The sequence below is a fragment of the Salmo trutta genome, chromosome 9 (assembly GCF_901001165.1).
Source record: "Salmo trutta chromosome 9, fSalTru1.1, whole genome shotgun sequence".
NCBI lineage: Eukaryota > Metazoa > Chordata > Actinopteri > Salmoniformes > Salmonidae > Salmo > Salmo trutta.
In genome coordinates this window covers 25,412,286-25,433,868 of record NC_042965.1, presented here as the reverse complement: position 1 = coordinate 25,433,868, position 21,583 = coordinate 25,412,286, and the positions used below count along the sequence as shown (strand labels likewise).

At 43.5% G+C, this 21,583-nt stretch overlaps 1 protein-coding gene across 1 annotated transcript; it reads right to left on the bottom strand.

Annotated features, from left to right (window-relative positions):
- Positions 1–1,804: 1,804 nt before the first annotated feature.
- LOC115200310 (LETM1 domain-containing protein LETM2, mitochondrial) lies at positions 1,805–20,666 on the bottom strand. The gene is made up of 10 exons (XM_029763262.1): positions 20,432–20,666; positions 15,077–15,145; positions 14,243–14,768; positions 8,907–9,050; positions 7,685–7,828; positions 7,143–7,466; positions 6,745–6,864; positions 5,179–5,274; positions 4,320–4,388; positions 1,805–3,801 (listed from the first exon to the last, which is right to left on the bottom strand). The coding sequence occupies exons 2-10, from the start codon at positions 15,121–15,123 to the stop codon at positions 3,748–3,750; spliced, it is 1,524 nt and encodes a 507-aa protein (XP_029619122.1). The 5' UTR covers positions 15,124–15,145; positions 20,432–20,666; the 3' UTR covers positions 1,805–3,747.
- Between the last annotated feature and the right edge of the window lie 917 nt (positions 20,667–21,583).

The following is a 21,583-nucleotide window of genomic DNA, read 5'->3' as shown; positions in this document are numbered from 1 at the left end:
TCCCATTGATATCAATGGATGACTTATGTGGCTAGTTCTAGTAATGCGTATCATATATTATATTAAGTTGATTCAAGCCCAAGTCTTACTGTAGGACCATATCTGCCATCAAATGATTGGATAAAGTTACTGTTCCATTAAAGTTCTCCTGACCAAATCAACTCTCAATTTCACCACAAATTATCAACAGCAACACACTGAAATACCACAATGTCCATCTTTCTCTGCAGGTCTGTGTGACATTAATGACAAATACCTTTGGGAGTAAGTTCATGTTACCCAACTCCACACCAAACTCTAACCCCTAGTCCTACACACCGACCACTTAGCAATATGGTGCAGCTCCACCTAGGTGTGATTTTCACTATGTTGCTGTACCAACAAGTGTCTAGGGGTAGGGGTTTGGAATTGGGCATGTGAGTGAGAGGGTTCATACAGGTGTTTACGTGAGTCTCTCTAAGTCTGTGTCCTAATTCTCTCCCCACATTCCTTTCCTAATCTAATTTCCTTCATGATCATTGATCGAAAAGGACCTAAAAAGGTAGCAGCGTAAGCAATACAGTGGATTCCTTTCACCCATGTATGGACATGAAGGATAGGAGACAAGGTAAGGAATCAAGGCAGTGGAATTGGAACACAGTGTAAACATCTTCCATAAGAGCCAGTGGGGAAGGGGCCTAGGAGACACTCCACAGAGAGCATAGGTAACAAAGCACCTCGTTACAGACCTTCTGCCTGTAAATTAACTTTCTAAACAATCCTTAATCCAAGTAAAAAAATAAACTGTTGGGATGGAAAGAAGTGTCCCAGGTCCCATAGTACTCCCTTGAAGTAATAACATATCTGAGAAGGTTGGATTGGTCAAAGCAGAAGGGTGGATATCTTGCTTTTTGATTATCCACTCACATACAGATCGGTGATAGGGAAGAGAGGAAGATAATTTGGTTGGTGAGTTGTGAAAGAGGTCCATAAAAAGGTAATCCCCTAACTTAAGGTTTTCCTCAATGCTAAGGCAACACCAAACGCACTCTCACACACTGAAGCATAAAGCATATACAGTAGAGTACACATATGTTTATATGGTAAACCTTCCAAATACCTTCTGGTTCACATGGTTGTGTTAACTCTATATGTAAGCAGGATATGTACTAGGCATTTCAGCATGAAATAGGGGCCATCTTTCAAGCTCTTTGAGAATCACATTCAAAAATAAATTGTAACACTAGTGCAATCCTTTAAGAGTTCGCAAATCCTGCATTTTCACTCAAATTCATTATTTGAGATTTCTCTGTAGATATTTCATTAGTTTTGTTGAAACAGTGGGTATGGATCATATCCAATAGCAGTCAAGTATTATATTTATTTTAAATGTGTAAATAAACGGTAGTACTATCATAGCATTAACACAATATATACACTGTATATTCCAATAGAAAAGCTAAATGTCCACAGATTGCGGTTGTGTTTATAATCAAGTTTTAAACTGGGTGGTTGAGCCTTGAATGCTGATTGGCTGAAAGCCGTGGTATATCACACCATATACCACGGGTATGACCAAATATTTATTTTTACTGCTCCAAAAACATTGGTAACCAGTTTATAATAGCAATAAGGTTCCTTGGGGGTTTGTGATATATGGCCAATATACCACGGCAAAGGGCTGTGCGCTGCGTCGTGCCTAAGAACAGCCCTTAGCCGTGGTATATTGGCCATATACACCACACCTCCTCGGGCCTTATTGCTTAATTAGGCGCTACTACAGCCTCTCCTGTGTTAATGAGTGAACTCTCTCGCTCTCTTACAATCAAAAATAATCAGTGTTCATGTACTATTTACAGCTGCAATCAACTACACAATGCCACTTCATTCAGTCATAGGGTGACACTTCACAATAAATTGCATAGATACCACGTGTTACATTTTCTGGTGTAATTAAATGCAACTACACTGTAACTACCTGGACATAATTTGTAAAATGTCCTTACTTTAGACATTAGTGTTTACCTTATCTGCAATTACCATTTACATCTGAACAATTACAGTCTGGTTTCCAGGGTAGTTAGAGAGTAACTTCATGGCATAAAGGCAAGTTAAAGTGAAGTGTTGCCCAGTCTTAAGATTGAAATATTCAACAAACAAAAAATTAAATATTAGGAGGGCAAAAGTTCATAGAACTCTTTAGTTTTGAGAGAGCTTGAGGGAGTGGCAAACCAACTGGACAGAGCAGTTGTACCTTTTCTACCAGACAATGAACATTGTACAGGGTATTTACAAATATACAAGAGGAAGAGTTGGTGGTGGTGGTTTTTGTTAGTCTGATCTGGAGGTGATTCAGCCAACTCCAACATACTAAACACACCTTTTCAAAGCAGCGGGTGGCCGTCCTATCACCTCTGACCAAAATGTCGGCCGTCATTTTCTGTTCACTTCACAACAACTCTACATGTCGAATCACCACCGTTTGTCGACACCAAGGTGGTGACCCCTAAAGGCGTCAGCATGCTTCAGCTCGCATGCTTCAGCTCGCATGCTTCAGCTCGCATGCTTCAGCTCGCATGCTTCAGCTCGGCTGGCGCCTAACCGAACGAGTGTGCTTGCATACTCCCTTAAAATACACTTGCTTGAAAAACAAGAAAAAAGCATCAAACGCCGTAGCCAGTCTCAAAATGACTGTACACTTCCTCAAAAGTCCGAATTAATCTAAGATAACTCAAGAAACCTGTCATTAATTTTGACGTTTTTGCCCAAGAGATCTTAGTTGCGCAATTTTACATCTAACTAAGATGTTTGGCGCACTATTTCTTTATGAGAAAAATGTCATGAAGACGAGTCGTCTCTAGCTGAATGACAACAAAGACTTTATCGGAGAATCCCTACTGTTGAACAATCACCGATGAAGGGGTGTGGACTTCGGCTCCGAACTTCGGCTTGACCAAAACGAACAAAAGCATCACACAATGTCAGCATAATATATGCACATACTCTACCGAACTGTTTAGTCTGGGAAGCATGTGGACGCCTTTAACACACCGCGGCCACCCACTGCTTTCGCCTTTGAGGTGTATCTAGTCAAGAGGAATCAGCTTCAGCGCCTAATGAATGAGTCTAAAAACAACCTGAAGTGAAACAGACTAAAGTTACACCAGACCAGCCTGTGTCTACTCTTCAAGGACATAAAAATAATAATATTTGTTACATCACTGGGTTACTGTGATCCCAAAACAAAACAATTATCCCAATCCAGGGGCTTTTCAGAGTTTTGATTACATTACATTGTCCTGCTGAGTTTGAGTGTGAAACCCAATGGATGGAGTGCATGAACTTGAAACCAAATAGATGCAGGTGAGAAGAACCAGAGACTGAACAGACAGAGGTGTGTGTCCCGTTTGAAACGCCTGCCAGCGGCCTCAATCCAGGTGTAGCCAGAGAGGAGAGGGCTCTGATCCATGGACAGAATTAAAGAGAGCAAAAGTGTCATCTTAGCCAAACGTCGTCTGGTCTGACGGCATTAACATCTCATGTGATGATCTTATGACCTTATGACCCCTCTCTCCATCAGACACCGAGCCCATTGGCTATACAGGGATCTTAGACTCAGGAGGAGGCGGCGTTAAGGAGGGTAGATGGGTGGTTGGGTTGACTGATCCCTTAGGTTGTCGATTAGCTTGATTGTCTAGCCCCCCCACCCACGAGGACACGGGGTTGTGGTGTGGTCAAGCTGCAGTCCTGCTCACTGTTAGCTCCTCCTCATACTCCGTTGGCGCTCATCTTGCTCTTCTGGGACACCTCTGCTCCTTTAGCCTACAGGTCAGAGGACAATGTTATTCTAGGAACAAACAATGAAAAAGAGACCAATGGCATTCATTGAATTATGGTGACATGGACTTGAACAAATGTAATAAACATACTTTTAAATAGCTTATTTACATACGTCAGTGCATGGTGTTTATTGATTTGATATTTAAGGAACCTGTTGTTATGGGCATACTGTAATTTAACTACTAAACTGTTAATTGTTGTATGGTTCATTTGTTTGTTCCCGTAGAGCAAGTGTGTGTGTGTGTGTGTGTGTGTGTGTGTGTGTGTGTGTGTGTGTGTGTGTGTGTGTGTGTGTGTGGTTTGTGACTAGGATGTCGTGAGAAAGATGAGACGGTATTGGGCTTAATGGGATTACAGCCACAAACTTGGAAACAAACACGCACTGGTTTATCCTCACGGTCATCACTATCTGGCCATGCTAGAAAAGCACTGCACTTTCTGCCATTCCATCTAGTAACTAATCCCTGTGGGTATGTGACTGGGGGTCAAAGGTGACTGACCTGGATGACCTGGGCAGGGGTTGGAGGTTTGTCTGAGACGATGGCAGCCTTGTCTCTCAACTCCTCTGCCTGGAGGAACAGAAACACACCAGACATGAGGACACTGTATACTGCTCCACGGGTCATCCTGGAGAAGATTCCTGACCGGTCTGTCTTTGACCAGAGCTACCGAGCTCATGATTGGGGCTTATGATTGGTGGGAATATTATATGCCTTCTATCTTTGGCTTTTGTTATCCAATGAAAGCACTTTGTGTTTTGATGGAATGTGAGTGATGATCCAATCTACATCCAATCATGTGTTGCATTCCATTTCCCTCCCATAAAAAAAACAGTGATCATGTTTTATACCCTTTACTGTGTAGCCTAGGCAAAATCAGACCATATCTAGAAGCAATCGTTTTATATAAACTTTAATGTAGCCTAGGCCTACTGGTTGCATGAATTTGGGATCTATTGTCCCACAACTGTTCCAGAGTCCGTTTGGAATAGGCTATTTCTTTCTCCACAAGCTGACCAATAGAATAGGTCAACTTTTCTACTATGGGGAAATCGTAGATTGACATAGGCTAGTGATTTTCCTGTTCATTACTCATCTTGTTGGCTGGGGAGAAGTAAATGTGGGCATCGGAATTCAGTAAGAAGGAACCGCACACTGTTCTGTTAAAATGAATTACCATAATCGAAATCTGAATTCAGTCATTCTGAGCACTGTGGGTGAACGCCCTAATCAGGTTACACATCCAATGCATATGGGTCAGGTAAATTTCTCCAATGTCCGGTAAATTAAAATGCTGCCGGTCAAACGCCACATTTTCATAACAGAAACCTTGTTGTTGTGTGTGTGTCTGTGTACTGACCGGCCTGTCTTTGATGACCAGAGCTGGGTCTACCAGCAAGTCTGAGGAGGAAGCTGCGGTTCCCTCTGGGATCTCAGCTGGGGGAGGAGTGGCCTTCTGCAACACACAACACAACTTGATGTTACATTACCATCATACATACTTACACATTTCTCTCATGATCTCACACTGTTCTGAAAACAAAAACACACACACAAATGGAATGATAAAGCCAGTAATGTAAGCAGCGGTGGTGCCTTCCACAGAGTGTCCTGAGACTGTTGTGGTGATAGAGACTCATAGGCTGCATTTACACAGTCTTTGACCAATCAGATCAGTTTTGAAAAAGAGCTGATGTGAAAAGAGCTGATGTGAAAAGAGCTGATGTGAAAAGAGCTGATGTGATAGTTCAAAAGACCAATTAGTGGAAAAAATATCACAATTGGGCTGGCTGTGAAAACTCAGCCTTAGAGAGTTGGCAGCATGAACATACAGTACTTCACATGGCTGACCTGCATTTCTACATCACTACAGTCATGAGTTGGAGAGTCAACCAGGTCTCCATGATCTGATGGTCAAGCCTTAGTTCTCGGGGAAACCTGTGCTTCTATGGGACTCACTGAAGGCAGAAATGTACCTTGATCCCAAACCTAGAATCAGATTACCTTTCACCAATCTGAACTGAGCTGGTTGGAGGTGTCTACCTCTAGTTTGGGTACAGGGGGTATGATGTCTTACCTCTAGTTAGGGTACAGGGGGTATGATGTCTTACCTCTAGTTTGGGTACAGGGGGTATGATGTCTTACCTCTAGTTTGGGTACAGGGGGTATGATGTCTTACCTCTAGTTTGGGTACAGGGGGTATGATGTCTTACCTCTAGTTTGGGTACAGGGGGTATGATGTCTTACCTCTAGTTTGGGTACAGGGGGTATGATGTCTTACCTCTAGTTTGGGTACAGGGGGTATGATGTCTTACCTCTAGTTTGGGTACAGGGGGTATGATGTCTTACCTCTAGTTTGGGTACAGGGGGTATGATGTCTTACCTCTAGTTTGGGTACAGGGGGTATGATGTCTTACCTCTAGTTTGGGTACAGGGGGTATGATGTCTTACCTCTAGTTTGGGTACAGGGGGTATGATGTCTTACCTCTAGTTTGGGTACAGGGGGTATGATGTCTTACCTCTAGTTTGGGTACAGGGGGTATGATGTCTTACCTCTAGTTTGGGTACAGGGGGTATGATGTCTTACCTCTAGTTTGGGTACAGGGGGTATGATGTCTTACCTCTAGTTTGGGTACAGGGGGTATGATGTCTTACCTCTAGTTTGGGTACAGGGGGTATGATGTCTTACCTCTAGTTTGGGTACAGGGGGTATGATGTCTTACCTCTAGTTTGGGTACAGGGGGTATGATGTCTTACCTCTAGTTTGGGTACAGGGGGTATGATGTCTTACCTCTAGTTTGGGTACAGAGGGTATGATGTCTTACCTCTAGTTTGGGTACAGAGGGTATGATGTCTTACCTCTAGTTTGGGTACAGAGGGTATGATGTCTTACCTCAAATTGGGTACAGAGGGTATGATGTCTTACCTCTAGTTTGGGTACAGGTGGTATGACGGGTATGGTCGGTTTGACGTCAGTCAGGTACATGGCTCTGGAGAGCAGCAGCAGAGAAGGAGGAACGTTCTCCTTCAAGTGCAGGTCCAACCACTAGAACAGACAGAGACAGAGAGACAGAGAGACAGAGAGACAGAGAGACAGAGAGAGAGAGAGAGAGAGAGAGAGAGAGAGAGAGAGAGAGAGAGAGGTTACAGGTCACTGAAGAAGCCAATTGTTTATCGTCCAAAATGGCACCCTATTCCCTAAGAAATAGGGTGCCATTTGGGACGCATCTCTTATAATACAATTAATAGATTGATTCCTTCACTGGCTTGAAGTGATGCATCTTTAACAAGGTGATCTGCAGATAGATAGGTTGAGTGTCTGACCTGTTGCATCTGCTGACGTAACTGGTCAGTGGTCAGACCCAGTGACCTCATCCCTCTGCTACGACATGCTGCCTGTAGCTCTGACACACTCATGGCAGGCACACCCTCAGTGGCTATCAACTCGTCATCTGCTTTGATGGTTCTCAGCTGCATCATCAGCTGGAAGCGGAGCAGATTATTGGTTCCTATGGGCTGCAGCTCTAGCAGCTTACACAGGGCCACCAGCTGGGGGCGCTCTAGATGCTCCAGCGTCAACTCGTCTTCAAACAGCTTGGAGAACTTGACAATGTCCTTAGTGGTGGGCTGCTCCCCTGTGTGACGAACCTGGAGATGACAGAGGGAGGACAGGGGTTAGTTAGAGCAGTCTTGGGACTCTAGTCATGCAGACAGGCTTAGGACGTATAATCACATCTTGAGCGTTATCAGGTCTGTAAGACCTTTTGACAAGGGCTACCGAACACAACGGGATGAACATTTGAAACACTCATGAAATCATGAATCAGAGCTTTGGATGCGTGACCTTTGCCCCCTGGCTAAATTACCTTCTGTACGTAGGTGGAGAAGCGCTGCGTCTCGTCCTCGGTCAAAGCCTTAGTCTTGTTCCTCTTGGCCATCTCTGCTATGGTCTCCTGGAGGAACTTAGCCAGCTCCAGCTTAGCAGCAAGACCCTTTTTCTGCTTCTCCACCTAGATATTATTATAAAGAGTTATTTCTCAAATGGACCTTATCCATAATCTAGCATTAGCTAATAGCAATTGGTTTTAGAATGTTCTAAAAATGAGCCTCAAATCGCATTTAATCAAGTTGCTAGGTAATGTTTAAAAGGGAATATTTAAGCAATAAGGCATGAGGGTGTGGTATATGGCCAATATACCACGGCTAAGGGCTGTTCTTAGGCACAACGCAGCGGAGTGCCTGGATACAGCCCTTAGCCGTGGTATATTGGCCATATACCACAAACCCCCGAGGTGCCTTATTGCTATTATAAACTGGTTACCAACGTAATTAGAGCAGTAAAAATAAATGTTTTGTCATGGTATACGGTCTGATATACCACGGCTGTCATCCAATCAGCATTCAGGGCTCAAACCACCCAGTTCATAATTGAAAACAATCCCACTTCAAAATGCACCAGTTGGCTAATGGTGGTCTTTACCACTGCTATCTGTTGGTATCCCAACGGCCATGATGTGAGAGGCCAGGCCAGGCACCACTGTTGTACAGGAGCAGGAGGACATATCTGAGAGCCATTCAGCCATGAGCAGACAGGGACCATTAGACCCGACAGGTCAGGCCTACTGGGGCTAATCCCACACAAAGACCTGAGGTGTATCCCAATAATCTCTCTCTCTTCCTGAAGTGTGCACTCGTTCACTATTCCTGATAAATGTAAAAACATTGGATTGGTGTAGGAATGGGCTAAAGTGTTTCTTAGAACAGTAAAGCACTGTCAAATCTATGAAGGGAGGTGAACAAGTGCACACTTCGGGAGAAAAGAGAGATTATTGGGACACACCCCTGCTTATTCTACTGGCCTACAGGTCTGTGGAAGGATATCTCCTACTGGGATGCATCTCAATAGTGGACTTTTGTCTCCCTTCATCTGCATTGATATGGAAGAACAGGAAAACAGCCATTTTCAGGTAAAATATCATGACTTCAGATCAGTCCAGATGAAGGAGAGGAAACAAGGAAGCAAGTTTAGACCATTGATAAGCAGCATACAACAGGGTCATTAACATTGTAACAGCGTGAAAAACGTGCCTTCTTGGTCTCTGTCTCGAAGGTGGAGGGCAGCATCTCAGGGAAGAGCTTGAGGAAGACGGGAAGCAGGAACTCCATGAAGGGGACAATGATGAAGACCATGAAGGGTAGCAGGCGGAACAGATCAGCACACGTCCTCATCAGCTGGAGACACAGACAACACTCAGCAAACCAAACAGTAACATGTCTGACAACGATAAGTACCAACATCAAAGGAGAGGAGATAGGGGGAGAGAGACAGAGTGACAGAGACAGAGAAAAGAGAGCGAGAGAGAGAGAGAGAGAGGAAAGCGAGAGAGAAGAGAGCGAGACACAGCGAGAGACAGAGAGAGAGTAGCGAGAGAGAGAGAGCGAGACAGAGAGAGGAGCCCGAGCGAGAAAGAGAAAAGGAGTAGAGCGAAAGAGAGCGACAGAGTGAGAGAGGCAGAGAGAGGACAGCGGAGAGAGAGAGCGAGACAGAGAGAGAGAATAACAGGGGTTGGAAGCCAAACATTGCCATATGGTTTATTGGCATTATAGAAGATAGAGTGATGCAATGTGAGTTTTGCAGTGCACAACACCTATGTACAGAGTGGATCCCTAACATTTAGAAATGTGACTGACAAAAACATGTGACCTTGTGACCTCCCAAGTCACCAAAACGAATGTCTGTGGTCACATATTAATCCATGAGACAAGAAGGATTCCAAATTGACCCACCATGGGCAACACTATGTCAGGATTCTGTCCCTCAGTCTCTGGCAAACTACCAGTACTGTGAGTCTTTCTAAAATAGACCCGGTGCCAAGTAAAGCTCTACCATGGCATTCACACAGCATGGGTCACAAGGCGGGCTGTTTTTTTTAACCTTTATTTAACTAGGCAAGTCAGTTACGAACAAATTCTGTTGGTGTGCCTATCCTGTATCATTGAGGCAATAGGGTCAATTCATCCTTTTAAAATCAGCCTTACTGATGAACCTGGAGGCTGAAGTCAGAGGACTTTTTATTCTGCATTGAAAAGTATTGGTTGGGCCTCCTATGTCCGTTTTCAGTGTAAACTTAAAGGACTAAAACAAGATATAAAGCAGGTAGAAAGATGTACCTAAATATATATTTTTATAAGATCCTCTTTCAGGACAAACAATCTAAAATTCCAAAGATGCTGCATTCAGTAGTTTTTTTGACATGTTATTGGGTCCCCATTGATTTTGTTATAATGTTTGAGTCACTCAGATAGCATAAGCCATGGCAAAATGTGCATAAATGCAGGAAATGTGCTTTAAAACTGCAAAATGTTATCTTCACCACATGGCAAAATGTGTAGAAATGCAGGAAATTTGCTTTTGTCACTATGGCCAACTATGGCTTCTACAATTGGCTGAGGGTTCAACTACAGTGGGGGGAAAAAGTATTTGATCCCCTGCTGATTTTGTACGTTTGCCCACTGACAAAGAAAGGATCAGTCTATAATTTTAATGGTAGGTTTATTTGAACAGTGAGAGACAGAATAACAACAAAAATATCCAGAAAAACGCATGTTAAAAATGTTATAAATTGATTTGCATTTTAAGGAGGGAAATAAGTATTTGACCCCCTCTCAATCAGAAAGATTTCTGGCTCCCAGGTGTCTTTTATACAGGTAACGAGCTGAGATTAGGAGCACACTCTTAAAGGGAGTGCTCCTAACCGCAGCTTGTTACCTGTAAAAAAGACACCTGTCCACAAAAGCAATCAATCAATCAGATTCCAAACTCTCCACCATGGCCAAGACCAAAGAGCTCTCCAAGGATGTCAGGGACAAGATTGTAGACCTACACAAGGATGGAATGGGCAACAAGACCATCGCCAAGACGCTTGGTGAGAAGGTGACAACAGTTGGTGCGATTATTCGCAGATGGAAGAAACACAAAAGAACTGTCAATATCCAGAACAACACAGGAGGATCTTGTCAATGATCTCAAGGCAGCTGGGACCATAGTCACCAAGAAAACAATTGGTAACACACTACGCCGTGAAGGACTGAAATCCTGCAGCGCCCGCAAGGTCCCCCTGCTCAAGAATACATATACATGCCCGTCTGAAGTTTGCCAATGAACATCTGAATGACTCAGAGGACAACTGGTGAAAGTGTTGTGGTCAGATGAGACCAAAATGGAGCTCTTTGGCATCAACTCAACTCGCCGTGTTTGGAGGAGGAGGAATGCTGCCTATGACCCCAAGAACACCATCTCCACCGTCAAACATGGAGGTGGAAACATTATGCTTTGGGGGGGTTTTTCTGCTAAGGGGACAGGACAACTTCACCGCATCAAAGGGACGATGGACGGGGCCATATACCGTCAAATCTTGGGTGAGAACCTCCTTCCCTCAGCCAGGGCATTAAAAATGGGTCGTGGATGGGCTTTCCAGCATGACAATGACCCAAAACACACGGCCAAGGCAACAAAGGAGTGTCTCAAGAAGAAACACATTAAGGTCCTGGAGTGGCCTAGCCAGTCTCCAGACCTTAATCCCATAGAAAATCTGTGGAGGGAACTGAAGGTTCAAGTTGCCAAACGTCAGCCTCGAAACCATAATGACTTGGAGAAGATCTGCAAAGAGGAGTGGGACAAAATCCCTCCTAAGATGTGTGCAAACCTGGTGGCCAACTACAATAAACGTCTGACCTCTGTGATTGCCAACAAGGGTTTTGCCACCAAGTACTAAGTCATGTTTTGCAGAGGGGTCAAATACTTATTTCCCTCATTAAAATGCGAATCATTTTATAAAATTTTTGACATGCGTTTTTCTGGATATTTTTGTTGTTATTCTGTCTCTCACTGTTCAAATAAACCTACCATTAAAATATAGACTGATCATTTCTTTGTAAGTGGGCAAACGTACAAAATCAGCAGGGGATCAAATACTTTTTCCCCCCACTGTAGAACACCTCACAGCATGTGGTGGACTCCTTTGGTTGTGTTCAATAGACACAACGAGAGAAAAACAACATGTTCAAACTGAAAGCAAAAATGAGCAGCATTGTTACTGGTTTAACAAGTAGAACGGGTAACACCTTACCCTGTTACGTGCCTGACTGCTGAACACCTCCCAGAGAGTGAGGTGATCAGCGTTTCATGGTTCTCCAGTTCCTGGTACTCCTAAAGTACTACATTGCTGTAAATCCTGCCCTCCAATTAACTGAAAGGCACATGTTACATAAGACAGATCTATGAGAATCACGAGACTACAGTATGCCAAAGCTTTCTTTGGTAACTGTAGGATGTACAGTAAGACCATGTGCGTGTTTGTAAATTCAATCTGGAGTGCCAGTGCGCTCAGAGTGCCCTTTGGACGTTCGTAAATTCAGAGCGTTGTCAGATTGTCCGTTTGTAAATTCAGAGCATTTAGCTCTCTGAGATTTCAGAGCTCACACTGGACGCTCTGGCCGAGGAGTAGGGTTGATCCGAGCGTTCTGACCTCACAACGGCAGTCAAGCACCCAAGTTAACTGGCTAACATTGGCTAGCTACTTCCAGACACAAATGAGAGAACACCTCACTCTGACCATTTTACTCGGCCTGGCAGAGCTGGTTAGGCTGTTTCCATGTTATCTAGAGCGTTGGTGACTGTAGTAACTGTGCTGCTGGCAATAATGTAATTACGCTTTTTTGACAGCATTTGCTGACACCTGCCATATTCGAACGGGTGTTCACGTTCATAAATTCCTCAAATATTCTTAACTCTTGCACACTCAGACGAGTGCGCTCTGAAATCGGAGGATAGCAAGAGCGAATTTATGAACGCACCCCAATTCAGAGCCATAGATTTAGTATTCTAATGGGAATTCTTATCATGTTTTTATTGTCATGGAGCGTTGAGCGTCAACATGGAGGGTAGTAGTTGGCAGAGAAAGTGCTGCTCGTCTAGACCGTGAACCCTTCAACCAACTGCAGTCACTGTTAGAAACAGGACACCCTCTGAACTGGATCCCCCAAGATGGAGCTGTGTCACCACGTTATACGTATCAAATCCCCATCCCAAATGGGACCCAATTCCTTATATAGTGCACTACTTTTGAACAGAGGTCTATGAGGCTCTAGTCAAAAGTAGTGCACTATATAGGGAATAGGGTACCATTTGGGAGGCATCCAAGGTTCTCTCACCCTGCCCTCTGGCATAAAATTATGATTCACCCTGTTATTTACTAGGGTTTGGCAGTATCCTGATTTTCATACCATCTCTGTACCATTCCGGGGAATATGGTATTACCGGAAGTGCACATAAGAGGCGCATTTAAAAAAAATGTGTGGTGGTGGTGGGGGGGGGGGGGGGGGGGGGGGGCACAAGGGATCACAAGGGATCTTGATCCAGGAGGGGATTGAATGTCTCTGCTGGACATCTAGCCACTTAGCTAGCAAGTTAGTAAACCAAATGCATAGCTGGATCCCTGAGCTGGATATAACTTATTTCACATATCTTAGATTTCTTATAGTTATAAGCAGTGGCGTAGCACTCACCCCCAAAAAACTAACAAAACAAAAGTTTTTTTTCTTCTTCTGTATTTAAAATCATATGGCCGGTACTTCTAAATACACTGTATATCGCCCAAGCCTTTTATTTACTCCTTCAGGAACATGTTAAACACAGAGAGAGCTCAGCCTACACTTCCTGCATGGTCACAACAATAACAGTCTGACCGACTATACACATGCTGGCTGCCGTGAGGGCAATATGCAGAAGACAGTTTAGAGTCAACACAAAACATAGTCACATACAGGTCAAATACAGCTCAGCACTTTCAATCAATGTTTACATGCTGATCATCATCATTAAGTCTAACCAAGCTCTAGTCTCGTCCAGTGTTGGTCAGAAAGTTGGTGGAACCAATAGACGGACTGGTTGTTCAGCAACAAAACCGACGCGTACGCAACTATAGGGCAAAACAGGTGGGGTTGGCTTAGATTGCTTATAACATGTAAACTATATTTCGTCTCCAATGTTTATTGAAAACATAAATTAAGTTGCACAATGAGTACTCTCAAATACAGCATTACAGATGTTGGTTAGCTAGCTAGCAAATGTGACATCAGTCAAAACACCTCAAAACAAGACATGGTATCAACAACAAGATCAACCATGAAACAAGACACATGATTCACAACATGACAGTTTCTTGTCATTGTTGCTAGCTACCTGGTCACCCAGAACCATTACAACACATGGCCTTCTGCCACTTTGAGGCAAACACATAGTTTTTGTGATATTGTCAGCTAAGCTGTCCATTGGTGGGACGTTATGGGCCATGGTGGCTAACGTCTGAGATGGAGCAGCTAGATGAAACATTGGTTTATTTGTATCACTCCCCCAGCCTTACCCGTCTCCTCTCCCTGCGTGAGAGCAGTTGTCCATGCAGCAGTCTCCACACCATCCTCCCTGCGATCTTGGTATCGATTCCCAGCAGCCTGAAACCATTGTAGTAGTGTTTCAGCTCATCCACTACCCTCTGGCCAATAGACTTCCTCACTACCTGGACCGTAGGGGCAGCTGCAGCCGCTACAGTGACGACAGCGGGGGGAGCAGGGGCTGGAGGTTGGGGTGCGGGGACAGAGGGGCCATTCTTGGGGGTCCCTGGGGGGTCATCCTGGGCTGGGGTGGTGGGGGCTTTGGTGTCCTGCTTGGTGCCCTGCAGCCAGACACAGGAGCTGTGCAGAGATCTGGCCAGCAGGGTGGTGCTGTGGGGTCTGGCGCCATGGAGCCGAACGCACTGAGGATAGCCAGACCTGGAGTGCCTGAGGGAGGTTAGGGGTAACAGGCGGCTGGCGGGGTCCAGGTGGTGGTGGATGTAAGCAGTGGAGGGGAGGGGACAGCAGCTGTGCCTTTTAGACAGCAGGTAAGATCCCCTGGAGACAGAACACAGATACACGTGTATGTCAGTGACTGCCTGGTCATATGTGAAGTATCCTTACTTTCACTACAGCAGTCAGTCATACACACTGCTGTAAAGTAGACAAGACCAATGACCACCTGCTGTATTTACAGTTAGCTTGTTCACATATTCAACTCTTCCAAAATACTTCCTGAGTGTTAATCAACTGATTTAGCTACCAGGGATCTTGTGGACACGGACAGTGACCCCACTGTCTGTGTGGTAGAGGTTAGGGCAGGTCTAAATGGTTTCTAATCTAGAGCAGGTGACCTGGTCTCCTACCTTGATCTTGTTACTGCCAGAAGCACCTGTGGACTGAACACTGCCATTGCACCGGCAAATCGAGGTCTCCTGAAAGGGTGAACAACAAGATCAGTGAAATGAATAAATAATGTTACTTTACAATTTTCTAGGACTGATGGATGTATAGTGTCAAGCTATTTAATTTTGAACCGCATGGCTTTGTAATGTATTTAGTAGGGGTGTGACATTTAAACGTTAAAACAACATTGGGATCGTTAACGTTTAGAAAAAAATCACTAACCGAAAATGTTTAAATCACAGTGCAGTTATCACAAAACATTATTTGACGTGTTATAGACTAGGCTGTAAAAAGGCAGTGGGAAAGTTGTATAATTGAAATAAAACCAGGGAGAAAGAGGCAAACTTTAGGCTAATTGGGTGAACATGCGAGATACAGATTACCAAGACATTTGCACATGGTTCTTTCTTCTCTCTCTCCCTCCCTCCCTCCCTCCCTCCCGCTGGCTCTTCTGCTCTTTCTCTTTGTTAATGTGAATGTGTGTTCAGTCTGTTGTATGTGGAATATCCTAGCCTATTCACTGAAGTTGTGGGACACATCCAATACAAGAAATTGCAAGATTACAGCATTAGATTGCGAGATACAGCTTTTGATTACCGATAGATAGGCATAGTGAACGGTTCTGACTGTCTGTGGTGGAAAACCTGCCTATGCTATGCCCCTCCCATCTCGCTATGAAATATGCGCGTGTTTTTGTGTTCTCGGAACTACTGCATCTAATCAGTCTCCTCGTTCCAAAACTACTGATTCTTAGGAGTTGATTCCTAGCTGAATCAAATATTGTCACTCAGAATGGGAGTTGACACCAGGAGTCGACGTGTAAGGAGTCGAGGAAGCTCCACCACTACAAGGAGTAGCCATGACTGCGGTAGATGGAACTGCATTGCCCCTTAGCGGTTATACGTGGGACCCTTTTGCCTTGTGAATTCACATGAAATTTTATGATTTGTTTCTTATCGTTTAAACAGAAAAAAATGGCTGTTTAAACTTTAAGAACATTTTTCCATTTCTCACATCTCTAGGATTTAGCATGATAAGTATATACGTGTTGATAGGCCGATGACTCAAAGACTGTGTGTAGGCTAGCTAGCAGATTGTAACGGGCTAATGTCATAATGTCATAAGTCCTCTTCCACGATATGCTACTCGAAATATTGCGATATCCAATATAATCGTTTTGCGCCGATAATGACCAGTTAATTCCAAACTGTGCAATTTTTGTGCTTATTTACGAGACTAATCACATTCTCATTAAATAATCTTAGTATGTCAAAACATTTTTACAAGGCTGAGTTCATTCATTTAGATGTCATTTTCAACATATTGATACAGCCCAACTGATAAAACTGCAGTTGATTTGTAAAGTTCAAAGAGAGTATAGTCCTAAACATCACGATATATCTTCTTGCACTTCACAATATCTCGTCAATGTCAAATATCACGATATCCGAATGAATCATATATTGGCACAACCCTAAATGTCTTGGCGTAGCACAGAACATTTGACCAACTTTAACTTGGCAATACTTCAATTCCCGACTTGGAAGACAACCAATGTCAATGTCTAGTTGCAGGAAGTTTGTTTGAATTTAGAAAATGCTCCGTTATTAAATTAAATCAATGTTTTGCTCCATTAAGTAATCCAACATTGTGTACGCCGCCACCTTGTCTATTACAAATCTTCTCACATTGATCGAGACAGGTGAGTGTCATCATGACATGCATCAAGATGGTGGCGTACACATCCTTGAATTACTTCATTGCGAAAAAAAGTGAAGAATTTGAATTAGAAATAATCTTTAGAGAAGAGAATAAGAGAAAGCTGTAGTCATTCTGTGGACTAATTGTCCATTTGTTCCACGTTTCACATCCCGAAATTGACATCACTTGGCTGGCTCCAACTTTTATTTGAGTGCATGTAGGCCTATGCGGAAGTCACATTTCAGTTGAAGGCATTCAGTTGTACAACTGACTAGGTATCCCCCTTCCCTATGCTGGTACCTGCTGTTAAGTGTGTCAATGGAAACTCCGTCCCTGTATGCTATCCCCTGGATCTTTAACTGCACGACAAGTACCACAGTATGAGTCATACCCATAAAACCTTGCGGTCAAATAAGGAAATGGTTCCAATTGTTTTTCCACCATTAATTTTTAGAAACACTTAAAATAAGGGCTGTGTTTCATGTAGGCTTACCCTGGCATAATGTTTTGATATCCGTGTAAATCTCTCTAGGACAAGGTGACGCTTATCAAAATATTAATGTGTATTTACCCCCCAAAAATGAAATACACACTAATTAGCTGCTAATGTGGCTATCATAAAGAACTACAAATGCCATGATATCTTATATATCTAATGTTGGCTAAATTTAGTAATGAATTAATTGGCAAAAATATCTTTAAATTGCCGATTCTGTGAACTGTCTTGTGCAGTTCACCTGTTAGCAAGAAATGACATGCAGGAGCTTGCAGGGATTTGTAGTCTTGCATGATGTCTATTTTCATGCTAATTTGCATTTTCGAATCAGAGTAAATGGAGCAGAATATACACAGCTCAAAAAAATAAAGGGAACACTTAAACAACACAATGTAACTCCAAGTCAATCACACTTCTGTGAAATCAAACTGTCCACTTAGGAAGCAACACTGATTGACAATAAATTTCACATGCTGTTGTGCTAATGGAATAGACAACAGGTGGAAATTATAGGCAATTAGCAAGACACCCCCAATAAAGGAGTGGTCCTGCAGGTGGTGACCACAGACCACTTCTCAGTTCCTATGCTTCCTGGCTGATGTTTTGGTCACTTTTGAATGCTGGCGGTGCTTTCACTCTAGTGGTAGCATGAGACGGAGTCTACAACCCACACAAGTGGCTCAGGTAGTGCAGCTCATCCAGGATGGCACATCAATGCGAGCTGTGGCAAGAAGGTTTGCTGTGTCTGTCAGCGTAGTGTCCAGAGCATGGAGGCGCTACCAGGAGACAGGCCAGTACATCAGGAGACGTGGAGGAGGCGTAGAAGGGCAACAACCCAGCAGCAGGACCGCTACCTCCGCCTTTGTGCAAGGAGGAGCAGGAGAAACACTGCCAGAGCCCTGCAAAATTACCTCCAGCAGGCCACAAATGTGCATGTGTCTGCTCAAACGGTCAGAAACAGACTCCATGAGGGTGGCATGAGGGCCCGACGTCCACAGGTGGGGGTTGTGCTTACAGCCCAACACCGTGCAGGACGTTTGGCATTTGCCAGAGAACACCAAGATTGGCAAATTCGCCACTGGCGCCCTGTGCTCTTCACAGATGAAAGCAGGTTCACACTGAGCACGTGACAGACGTGACAGAGTCTGGAGACGCCGTGGAGAACGTTCTGCTGCCTGCAACATCCTCCAGCATGACCGGTTTGGCAGTGGGTCAGTCATGGTGTGGGGTGGCATTTCTTTGGGGGGCCGCACAGCCCTCCATGTGCTCGCCAGAGGTAGCCTGACTGCCATTAGGGTACCGAGATGAGATCCTCAGACCCCTTGTGAGACCATATGCTGGTGCGGTTGGCCCTGGGTTCCTCCTAATGCAAGACAATGCCAGACCTCATGTGGCTGGAGTGTGTCAGCAGTTCCTGCAAGAGGAAGGCATTGATGCTATGGACTGGCCCGCCCGTTCCCCAGACCTGAATCCAATTGAGCACATCTGGGACATCATGTCTCGCTCCATCCACCAACGCCACGTTGCACCACACGTTGGCAGATGCTTTAGTCCAGGTCTGGGAGGAGATCCCTCAGGAGACCATCCCCCACCTCATCAGTAGCATGCCCAGGCGTTGTAGGGAGGTCATACAGGCACGTGGAGGCCACACACACTACTGAGCCTCATTTTGACTTGTTTTAAGGACATTACATCAAAGTTGGATCAGCCTGTAGTGTGGTTTTCCACTTTAATTTTGAGTGTGACTCCAAATCCAGACCTCCATGGGTTGATAAATTGGATTTCCATTGATTATTTTTGTGTGATTTTGTTGTCAGCACATTCAACTATGTAAAGAAAAAAGTATTTAATAAGATTATTTCTTTCATTCAGATCTAGGATGTGTTGTTTAAGTGTTCCCTTTATTTTTTTGAGCAGTATATTAATAAAAGTCACCTGGCCCGAGAGAGATTTACAAGGTTATAAAAACGTCACGACAGGGTAAGCCTACAAGAAACACAGCCCTTAATTTAAGTGTTTCTAAAACTCCCTGTGGAAAAACGATAGGAACCATTTCCCTGTTTGACCGCTAGGTTTTATGGGTATTATGACACCACTGTAGGGCTCGGAGGGAGAGTATACAACTGCTCCTATGCAAGAAAAGCCGGCGAACTGACAACGAAAATGGAATATTCTGAATTAGGGGAGGATGGAGAACAATAGCAAAAAAATATATTCGGATTTCAATCTGCAACAAAATATATAGAATATTAAAATGAAACAAGTGTGGATGGTTGTCCATCCTCCCCTGATTCAGAATGTCATTTTCATTGTCATAGCATGGTTTAATAGCTAACGTTAATTGACGAGAGATAACAGAACACATTTTACTTTGGTGCAGAACCGAACCATATACCTACCGGCTATCTAGAAAGTCGGGTAAACAATACTTTCCTGTGGATATTTTGTCTCAAATTTCGAGCAGCTTAAGGCCAAACCGCACAGATAAATCAACAAAAAAAAATCACCAGAAGCGGGCGTGCGAAGCAGAGCAGTGACTGTATGCTAGCAGAATAATTCACATCTCCAATCATCTTTGCTGATAGCAATGTTGTGTTTCCATAAGTGGATTAACGTTAATTGGTCTAATAATACTAAGCGATCATTTTATTAGCTATGAGTAGGTAAAGTTAGACCTATGACTATGTCACATGAGAACGTAAACAGGACATGTCATAGGAACAATTGAGTCTGTCGAGACAAAATAATCATTAGGTACTGGAAACTTGACTAGCTAAAGGTACAGAGAGTTCTCCATGCTATCGACCAGCTAACTAAAGTAACTCGAAAGATGCTCGAACGGGGCAATTTGCTAAACTATCAGTCTGGCCACAAAGCAACCAGTGCCAAGCTCACGCCATAGCTAGCTAGTTAACAACAACATGCTAGTAGTGTGGCTATCTAACTAGTATGTGCAGATTGGATGAAGACCGTTAAACTAGCTAGCTAAATAGCTAACGTCTGCAGTTTTTCACAGTTTGACAACGGAACATCTAAAATATCGGATGACCTTAGCAAACATGTTAATACAAGCTGAAACTGGAAGTCGATTGACGATGAGATTTGTTGCTTAACTTACCTCGAATGTCAAATGTCCTGCTATGGCTGCCGACTGGGCGTCGTAAGGCTGATCTAAAATAACTAAATTTGTACAATCCATTCACAGTAGTTGGCTGATTGAAGATGTGCGACGATAATTATTACATTTACGACGGGTTTATTACTAATATTCCTTCGAGAAAGGTCCTGTAGTACCCCTTTGGCCAACTTCGCCCATTTTTTGCTGCTGCTCTGAAAAGGTTATTGCAATTCACATAAGCATGATTGTTGTTGACGTACTAGATCAGGCGAGGATGGGCTTGTTTGACAGGGCTGAGAACCAATAGATTAAGTTATTTTTCCCCAGTGGGAACCAATCCACTTAAAGGGAAGACCCATTTATATCGGGGTCTGATTAACTGCATTTGATTGAAAAGAAGCTTCCCTTCAAACGTAAATTGCACTATTAATAAAGTAATAATAACAAATAATGTATAATTTTACATTCTAATATGCATCAAAGAGCGGTACCGGAGCGCCAAGTCTAGGTCCAAAAGGCTTCTTAAGAGCTTCTACCCCAAGCCATAAGACCGCTAAACAATTAATCAAATGGCTACCTGGACTATTTGCATTGACCCCCTGTATATAGCCTCGTTATTGTTATTTTTATTGTTTCTCATTAATTTTTTACTTTAGGTTATTTAGGCAATATATGTCTTAACTCTTATTTTTCTTAAAACTGCATTGTTGGTTAAGGGCTTGTAAGTTAGCATTCGGCGCATGTGACAAATAACATTTCATTTGGTTTGAAGAGTGGGCATATGCTATAAATTGGCACATGGTCAAACCAAACTACATAGACATTGAACTCACTGTATGCCTCACGATTTGCACACAGGCTAGTAGGCTATTATAGTAAGTTATACATTATATAAGACTAGACTATGAAATATATAGCCTACACACTATTGAAATATATAGCCTGCACACTAGTGCTTTTCTCACATTTCTATGTTGAGGTACAGTAGCCTATGTTTAATTATCTGTCAGGTTTACTAAATCTGCTGAGTGCAGTCAAGGCCTCCTGGGCCATTATGTCCTCTTAACCTTTCATGCCATAATACATGGGCTGGGCTGTCTATCATATCATCATCGTTCCACATTGATTATTTCAGAGAATATAGTATTTCAA

Excerpts from the sequence above, each read along its gene's own strand:
- LOC115200310 (XM_029763262.1), bottom strand. The coding sequence starts at position 15,123 with ATGGCAGTGTTCAGTCCACAGGTGCTTCTGGCAGTAACAAGATCAAG. Across the intron at positions 7,829-8,906 it reads TCGAGACAGAGACCAAGAAG|GTGGAGAAGCAGAAAAAGGG; the intron begins GCACGTTTTTCA and ends AATAATATCTAG. Across the intron at positions 6,865-7,142 it reads TACGTCAGCAGATGCAACAG|TGGTTGGACCTGCACTTGAA; the intron begins GTCAGACACTCA and ends TGTCTGTTCTAG.